At 40.3% G+C, this 9,792-nt stretch overlaps 1 protein-coding gene across 1 annotated transcript in view; it reads left to right on the top strand.

The window, feature by feature from the left end:
• Window positions 1-9,042, top strand: part of LOC106815574 (eukaryotic translation initiation factor 4 gamma 2-like) — a 15,300-nt gene extending 6,258 nt beyond the window's left edge. The window contains exons 3-6 of the mRNA XM_014820042.1: window positions 1,160-1,271; window positions 2,810-2,906; window positions 5,721-5,842; window positions 6,007-9,042. Of these exons, the coding sequence (XP_014675528.1) occupies window positions 1,160-1,271; window positions 2,810-2,906; window positions 5,721-5,842; window positions 6,007-6,078 (403 nt within the window). The 3' untranslated portion in view covers window positions 6,079-9,042. The remainder of the gene's footprint in view (window positions 1-1,159; window positions 1,272-2,809; window positions 2,907-5,720; window positions 5,843-6,006) is intronic.
• The last annotated feature ends 750 nt before the right edge of the window (window positions 9,043-9,792 follow it).

Below are 9,792 nucleotides of genomic sequence, written 5' to 3'. Positions count from 1 at the left end.
TAGTAGTACTATACTATAGTAACTAGTAGTAGTAGTACTAGTCGTAGTAGTCTAGTAGTACTAGTGGTTCAAGGATAGAGAACATGGGTCCCAATATTATATGGGCCCCAATGTATGACATGGGCAATAAAACCAATGTCATTTACATTAATATAAATATAATATTATATCAATATAATAGGTTAGGGTTATGGTTAGGGTTCGTCATTATTAGTAAGTTACTAGTAACAGAGTTAGTCATTATTACTATTAGCTCCTGCCGTCCTGGTAGTTACTAGTACTAGTACTAGTAGTGCTGGTAACTTAGTAGTACTTACTAGTAATTATTGTAACATGTACTTGTAGTAATAGAAGTATTCGTAGGTGTGGAATGTACCAAAGTCTTAATGTTTCTCTACTCTATTTCGCCTATAATCACCTGTAAATGCCGGTCAAATGCTCATCTGCAACACACAAGTACACCGAACGCACGACCGCGCTGTGCACAGGCACTTGAAACGTTTCAATAAAATATAATGCTAAACAAACACGAAATCTAATACTAGTAGTAGTACTACAACATAGCTGTGCTGCGTGCACAAACAACATGAATAAGAGAGTTACACTTACACATATAGACTGGTACCCGGTCAACAGTTCCAGACGCTACACTACGTGAGTGTAGAGATATGCCGGAGTAAAGGTGGCAAACGGGTACCAGTCTACTATGCCTATAGATTCGGCATTCGTTGCGCCGTCTATCGCACGCAATATGTACTACACTCATCAACAACAACAAACAAAGAAGAAACTTGAAATACGTTTATTACAGCAAAGAAAGCGCGCCGACTCGCGAACTTCGAATTAGGAGCATTTCTAAGAAATGTCGAGCTCCCTGGGTAGTCAAACCGATCGTCGAATGGCCAGAACTGCTCAATTCAGCGAAGTTGGTGCTTGCGTTATATATGTAAACCGTGTAAGGTGAAGGAGGGGGGCAGCGAAATCGTGTTAGAGCGCCGCCAGGGCGGCGTTGGCGCGCTTCGCGCGGATATCCGGCTGCAGAATGTCAAGATTGCTGATCCCAGCTGTAGGTTCTCGCAAGCTTTCTAGTATGTGTGACACATGCATTACACACTACCAAAGGACTGACCACTTGATAATTTCATATTATTTAATATAGTTTACTTAAGTACATCACGTCGCTAACAACGCTAGGAGATGGAGTTGATCCCCAGCAACCTCCGGAGAAAACAACGCAGGAGCAAGAGAAGGAACTTGTGGACAGGCTAAAGGTATGTACTGCAGTGTGCATCTTTGCGTGTCTCGTTACTGATTGTAAAAATCGATAGCCAGGTATGTCAGTAATACGTAGTCTGCCATGTGTGTCCCATCTAGTACTAAAGGCCCTCACAAAGTCTGAAATGTAATGAATCTTTTGTAATGTTGTTCAGTAATGATTACCGTGGCTGAGTGTAGCCGAGTAATTAATGTGCTGCTAACAGTACATTGTACAAATGACATTTTATTCCAAAGGGATTATTTATTTATCTGTTGCATTAAAATTATTATTTTTTGCATTTTGTATGTAACTCTTTGACTGTGTGAAGTGAAGGGATTTTTCATTTTTAGCTCATCTGACATAGTCAGATGCAGCTTGTAGAATCGCATGAGCGTGCGTCCGTGCATCCGTCAATAGTTGGGCACAAATCTAAACGGCTCGACGTACGGATTCGAAAGTCGGGACTTGGGGGGGGAAATCCGAAAACGAGGGGGGTCGAAGCTGGGGGTCAAAGGTCAAAGGTCAAGAGGTGTAAAAGAAGGGGGAACATTCACTCCTTAACTTAAGGTATAGGGAGGAAATGCAGAATTGCGGCACAAATCTAAACGGCTCGACCTAGGCTCGTGATAGTCGGTGTATAGCATGCATCATGGTAGGAAAAGCCATCACTGTGCCGAAATTGGAGGTCACAGGTCAAAGGTCAATGGGGGCACAGGGCAGATTTTAGACATTTTCTGAGGACAGGTCTGATGGAGCTATTGAAAAAAATGTTTGTTTCAGCGGTGACCTAGCATTTTTATGGCTTTATTGAAAGTACCATGAAATGTAGTTTCCGCAGACATGCCAAGAGTAAGTGTCGGATAACTTTTGACCCTCAAGAGGAGGGTTAAACATGGATTGTTTACTGTTGAGAAAGAATTTGACTGCCGGGTTTGCTAGTAGAATCTATACATGCCTGGACGTATGAGGCTACAATGTCACAGTGAAATTTCAAAAGCTAAATTTGGTTGAAGAAGGTTATGCTCCTTAAATCATAATTTCTATGGCATTCTGTACTGTCAGTGTGTTACATGTAACTTATGCCACTGCCAGTAGCTACTGCCAGTGCATGTGGTGGTGATAGTACTGTGTAGTTTTTGCCTGCGTTAATTAGTTACAGGTGGCAGCTCTCTATTTCAGCCTGTAGGCTTGCGTAGGTAAATGGATGAGTGCTTACCTATTCTGTCTTGCAATAGTTGTTACTACTACGTACGATGGAAGCTTCCATCTTTAATCTTAAGACACTTAAACGTACGTACCATCTCGTGGCAACTTTCATAACGATCCCAACGAACATTCCTTCGAGAAGGTTCCTGATGCCATCCCTATGCCTTCTACTGTTTCGGCGCGTATGTGAACACATTTGGGACTAACAGGGTTTACTAGGATCCCACCACTCCACCACAGAGTCACCGCAGTAGACGTGAGATGAGCGCTGTCGCTCCGCGGCACTTGTTGTCTACCTACCAACACGTCAAATGCTAGTGAGTAATCCATTGTATCTTGTTGCAGCCTGTGCTTCAACTGATGATACATGATTACCCGAACTTACAGCTGGTGGCACTGTATGCACTACAAGTTCACTGCTACCAGAACCAATTCCCGAAAGGTGAGCGGCAAGGTCATGAGACTATCTATATACAGGGATGAGATTCTTCCGCGGATCCGCGGAAATCTGCAGATTTGACAGTTCCAGGGGTCGATTTTGTGAAACGTCTAAATTCGTTGAGAAAATTGGGAGGTGGGTAACAATGTAACAATTTAAATTATATACCCTCAACAGCACCTGACTGTAAACTGTAGAGTGTAGACAGTAGACTGACAGCGAAGTATACAGTGTATCTGTTTTTGCGTACCAGAAAAGAAAATCCTCGTTCACAGGCTGCAGTAGAGGGGCAAACATTTGAGGTAGCTGATCACGTAACGACCAGGCCTGGCCTGGGGGCCGGGGGCCCGTTGTCAGAAACATCGTAAAGTTAATGCTAATGTTGATGCTACGATAACACTTACGACTAATGCTAATGTTGCGAGACTACCGTTGACAGAAACACATCACAGCTATTAGAAAACTTACGATAACAGGAACTTCATCACAAGGCTGCTGATTGGATGAGAATCGATCACAAAATTCAAATTCATACACATTTATTGTACATCACAGTAATTTATGCATATTATGATGGCTAACCACATATAAATAATATTTAAAGAAAAACGACGTGGTCATGAATTTATTCTGCACACCAAGACAAATTCTCACACTGTTAACGCGAGAGTCGTGGCAAGCGTGCAAGCATTTCAAACAAGAGAACAAATGCCATACGCCATTTGTAAATGTATTGTTAGCTCATCTGACATAGTCAGATGCAGCTTGTAGAATCGCATGATCGTCCGTCCGTCCGTCCGTCCGTCCGTCCGACGCCGTCGCCGATCCGTCAACAGTTGGGCAGCAATCATTAACGCGCTGCCGAACGTACGGTCACGATATTCGGACGTGGGGGGTAATCCGAAAACGAGTTGGGATTGTCGAAGCTGGGTCAAGTCCACAGGTCAACGAGGCTGTAGACCACAGACAGGGGGAACCATTCCCCTCCCCCGCCTCTAAGCCTTACACGCGCTCATACCGCCGCCGGAGGAAACTGCCGAATTGCGGGGGCACCAGAATCTACAACGGCTCGACCTAGGCTCGTGCATACGTGCGTGTATAGCATGCATGGTAGGAAAGCCATCACTGTGCGAGAATTGGCGGTCACAGGTCAAGGTCAAGTGGGCACAGGGCGAGATTTTAGATATTTTTTCGCTGAGACTGGTGTGGCGGGCGAGTTGGAAAACTTTTTTTGTTTCAGCTGTGACCTAGCATTTTTATGGGCTTTATTGAATAGGACCATGGAAAGTGTTGCCTTTGCGCCCTCGACTGCGACAGAGTAAGTGCTCTGATAACCTTTTAGGACCCTCAAGGAGGAGGATTTGAAACATGCGATTTGTTAGCTGTTACTGTGTTAGAAAGAATTTGACTGGGCTGGGTTGCTATAGGAATGCGTATACATGCTGGATGTATGAGGCTACAATGTGCACAGTGAAATTTCAAAGCTAAATTCTGCTTGAAGACCGGTTTATGCTGACTTAAAGTCGTGATAGATTTCTATGGCATTGCTGTACTGGCAGTATCGTAGCATGTAACGTATGCCACTCGGCCCAGTGCTAGCTGGCGCAGTGCATGTGTTGTCGATAGTACTGGTGTAGTGTCTTTTGCCTGGCGGTTATTGGTTACAGGTGGCGGAGCTGCTCTATTGCAATTTGGGCAGCTGTAGGAGCTTGGCGTAGGTAAGGATGAGGGTGCTTAACCTCTCGTGTTTTGGCAAATGTTGTTGGCTACTGACGTACGATGAGAGGGCTTCCATCTTAATCTGAAGAGCACTTAAAGCGTACGCCCATTCGTGGCAACTTTCATAACGATCCAACGAACATCGTCTTTGAGAAGGTTCCTGATACCGATCCGGCTTTGGCGATTCACTGCTATTAGGCCGTGGTATGTGGAACACATTTGGGACTAACAGGGTTTACTAGAATCCCACCACTCCACCACAGAGTCACCGCAGTAGACGTTAGATGAGCGCTGTCGCTCCGCGGCACTTCTTTTGGTTTACGATCGGTGGATAATTAATGTTTTTGACGTGTTTTTCAAGAAAAACACATGATATTACTCATTAATATAAAATATTATATCACTATAATTGTAATTCTTTGTCTAAATGTGTTATTTTTATCTTAATATTAAAGTTACGAGAGGGTCTGGGCTCTCGTAATGTTATGAGGATATTTCCGAGGATTTTTCGTTCTCGTAACATTACGATGTTTCTGTCAACGGTTTACGAGTGGAAGTTAATGGTAAGAATAATGTTGCGACTAATTTTGTTTCTGACAATGGCCCCCCGGGTTTACATGTTGCTGCGTGCATGTTGTGTTCGCATTGTTCCATTCGCATTGTGTTTTTTTCATTCCAATCTCGTCGCAGCAAGGCAGCTTATGTCTGAGTAAAACAATGCAAGCGACGGGTGGAAACAGAAAAATATCATTATGTCTAGACATTTAATAAAAAAACTTGCTCTCTTTTCAGCCCCCTGATTTCCTATTCATAGTTCGTTTGTTCCTTTTGACAACTTGAAAAGGTGATTCAAGAGTCTCCTATAATGTGTTCAGAATAGCTTAGAATGCACCAAATTGCACCATTCTTTTAAATTAAGCCCTAGCATGGCGATTACCTACGGTCCTCCCATTGCTCGCTCCTCTGTTTGCTAATTTAAATTTCAGCTGAAAATTAAATTATCCAATCTCATCCCTGTATATATGATGTGGTAATCACTCGTACTGCTGTTCGTGTGCGTGAGGTCGCATGACATTTATATACTTCTGTCTGCCGCAGGAATGCTGCTACGCATGTTCATGTACTTCTATGACATGGAAATCGTAGAGGAAGAGGTGTTCCTACGATGGAAGGAGGACATCACTGATGTCTATCCAGGAAAAGGAAAAGGACTATTCCAGGTAAGCTTGCATGAGATGTTCCCGGGGAGGGGGAGAAGTAGAGGATGTGTGAGAATGTCCTGATTGCCCAATGTTTACTTATAGTATTTAGAAACTGGTAACTGTTTCCAAAAACTCAAACGTCATCAAAATATCTGGTATATAAAGTCTGAATTCTGCTTCAGGTTAATCAGTGGCTGACATGGTTGGAGGAAGCTGAAGAAGAAGAAGAGGATGAGGGAAGTGACCCTGAGTGAGGCGGCTGTAGCGTTGCTATGATACCGTTTGAAAGAGTCACAAGCAGCTGGCAGTTTTGATGGTTAGGTAAAAAATAACATGCCAGTTGGCATTGAAAAAATAGCTAATGAAATTTTGTTAAAAGAAATCAGTTTGGCCTCTGGTGATACTCACTGATTTTGATTATTGTGTTAAGTTGATTTTTTTGTTAAAGTTGATGAAATAATTTTAAAAAGTGAGCATCACCAGGTATTAAACTGCAGTGATTATAGTGGTTATTGATAAAAGCTTATATGTGTGCAAGGAAGCAAATGTGGGTATGTGAATGTATCTATTAAATAGTGGTTTTGTTTTAAAAATAATCTCATGATCATGTTGTGATGCAGATTTTAATAAATTATCAAAAGCACGCACTCTGTTTGAAACAGCACCTGTAATCATGTTGATACATGTATAGTTCTAGTGAATGTTAATCAGACAATGGCATGCAAAAACCTCAGGTTTCACAGATCCGGACAAATTGTTTTATTCTCAATATCATGGTTTAATCATTGCCGATCTCTACTTCCCTCGAATGACCTCTTTAATTCTGAATATGGGATAACCGTTTGTTTGGCAGATATATGAAGCCTTTTTCTTCTGTGAATAGTCTGTTAATTTCATTGATTTCTTATTACTAGAAGGAGGATGGTATTTCTCAATTAGCGACACAATGAAGCTTTTGTAGATAGGTGTGTGTGAGAGGGAAGACTAATGCATGATGTAGTGTTAGCATCTGATGTTAAGCATAGCTAATAACAACACGTACTATTGGCATTGTCTTCAACTATCAGTATTGTGGCCCTCTGGAAATTATTGATTAGGTTGGCAGGCCGTGGTTTTCTGCTGGCATGCGTAAACGTAACATATCTGTGTAGGGAGGGATAGCCTGCAGTCGCTGCCGATATTGTCTAACCTGTCTGTGCTACACAGTTGTCTCACAATCTCCACATCAACTCATTCTTGTGTCCAATACGATATGCTGCGTTCATTCTGTGGGAACAGAATTGACCAAACTGTAGCTATCGGTTTCTCATAACTAGGTTTATAATGACCAATGTTAATGTCAGCTAACATCAGGTACTTGTAGCATTTGCGTTTTTTTACCCAACTTGCCTTTGTAATATTTAAGGGAATAGCAGCTTCAGACTCAGTACTTGCAATATGTATCGTGTTTTTATCATGTGCACGCTGGGTCTTCAATTCTCATGTGTTTGTATGCTGTGTCTAACAAATGGTATCAGTCTAAAGTCACTAAAATTCAATCAAAGCTTCACTATAGGAACTCAATCTTGATGTTTAGTAAGTACCAGCTATTGATTAGTAGTGACAATCGTAAGCATGCGGCCTCCTTCACATGTAATCTTTCAGGTGCAGTATCAGAGGTTCGAGTTAATTTAGTACATTTCTGCATGTCAAAATTTTTATTGAACAATATAATCAAACCCTGCAGAAGAAAATGAAGTCAAAATTTGTTGGTTGTCCTTACATAGAGTGACAGTAGTGGTGTGTGTTTGTTTTTGTGTGTGCGTGCACATGCGTATCTGTGTAGAGGTTTGTTAAATTAGTGTAAGACATATATATTTAGTCTAATCTTGTAAGAAGTATTGCACAATTTCTAGTGTTTGCACTTTGCCCACGTATTCTTTCTGTATTTGTGTGGGTGATTGCTTAGCTCCTTATTTACAAAACGTGTGGATGGAATGTACATCTTTTTATACTGTTGTTTGTTCAAGATACGTTTCAGTGTCACATGGTGAATAATTGCTACTCATAATTGCTTGAATTTGGATCCACCTATGGGAAGCACTAGTGATTATTGGACAGAACTCGTATATTTGGTGTATATTCTGTTTACATGTTTGATGTGTTTGTGTGCTTGTTGTTGTGCAATTTTTGCTCAACTGGCTTAATTTGGCTGTTAATAAAGTAAATGTAGGACAATGGTTTTTAATGAGAAAACTATACTTGTTTCGAATGACTATCTAATCTAAATACATTGGTCGTTTTTTTTCTTTCAGTGGGAATTGCAGCAACAAATTAATTTGTATAGTGGGACCCCAAGTAATTTTTCTCAGTTAGTTTTACAGTTTGTGCGAGCTAAATAGGATATCTGTGTTACGGACAATTATGTTAGTTAATCTAAACTCGTGTCGTGCAGTGCAAGGCATGAAGCGTGAAAGTGTTGCCTATAAATTATTATATTTGACGTCTTGAACATGGGTAACAAAAGGACCAGTCACATGGGTTTTAGACCTATTTTCCTCAATCAAAGTTGATATTTACTGAGTGAAAACATTGCTGAAACTTGTTTCTAAACCAGTATCATTCATGATTGTGAAATTATTAACGTGAGATTTTCCCATTCGTAAGGGCTCTGTATTCCAAAGGCAGCCAGTAATAAAGGGAATTGGTCGTGATCTGGTTTGAGATATTGATTCAGTTTTAGCAACAAATGTTCTAAAAAAAAAATATTTTAAGTAGCCCAATAATTTATATACAAGCCAGTTTTTGTTAACACATATTTTGGTGTCTTCTAGAATTGTGTTACAAGATATAAATATATTACGTGTAGGCAGACGTCTTTAATACCGTATGTTGGTTTCTTGAAGTGTTATCATTGATTTAGTTGCTGCATTTGTTCATGTGTTGAAGGTGGACATTGGTATCTAATCATATGACATGTTACGCACTAGCTTTAGACAGCACTGTGGAAATGCGGCTGCATATGACCACCAATTAGCGTATTCCACAATGCCTCGGTCTTGTGTAGGTTTGGGCAAGATGTAGAATGTCACTATGCACAGAACAAATTGCGCAGTTATCTTATAAATATAAGGTTACAGGTGTTGTGCTTGCTAATAAACTCCACGATGTACTAGTAGCTGTTTTTAATTTTACCATGAATCTTTTTTAAATAACATTTCCACTTTCATGTAGCATAATTGTTTATTCGTCGTATGTTTTCATCGATTGGTTCACATTACACACCCATATCTCTTGATAATAAAGTAATGGTAATAAACTGCCAATAATACATACAATGATTTAGTAATGAAAAGATACTGTGTCAAATGTGATTTACCAAAAATAATTATTTCTAATATACACGTGTTTTCTTAACACAGTAATTGCACGCAATTGTAAGAAAATTACAGTGCAGTTCTAGCCCCAAGTGCATGCAGGTTTTTCGCATTGATGCATTTATATTACTGGTAAATAAATTCGTATGTAGCCGGACTATAAAATAATAATTTTAACTTAAGCGATGCATCTAATTGCATGGTGGCAGTTGCTTTATTACTATTTTTAATTGTGGCCTAAGTAAGGTAGAAAATAATCTATTATTATATGATTTCTTCTTTATGTGAGCTGGAATGCTAAAAATTCAGACAAATATAGATCTATATATACACGAAAGAGAAAATTCTGAATGTACATCAGTAATAGTAAACAGGACAGAACACTAGAAATAATTGTGAATAAACACATTCTACAGCAACATTACACTATCAAATCCTATATGAAAACGATAATACCCTAATTCCTGCAGTTACTCCTAGAAATTTAAATTTCAGAAGACAACGAAATCGTGTGGTGTAGTGGCTGTGTGTTCACACGTGAGGAACCTGCGTTACTTGCCACCAGTGTTTTGTCTTTAGTCCATCACTGTGTGTTGGTAGTGTACTAGCACC

Source organism: Priapulus caudatus, unplaced genomic scaffold, assembly GCF_000485595.1.
Source record: "Priapulus caudatus unplaced genomic scaffold, Priapulus_caudatus-5.0.1 Scaffold1150, whole genome shotgun sequence".
Lineage (NCBI taxonomy): Eukaryota > Metazoa > Priapulida > Priapulimorpha > Priapulimorphida > Priapulidae > Priapulus > Priapulus caudatus.
Note: the sequence above shows the minus strand (reverse complement) of the source record. Positions and strands in the feature narration are given on the sequence as shown.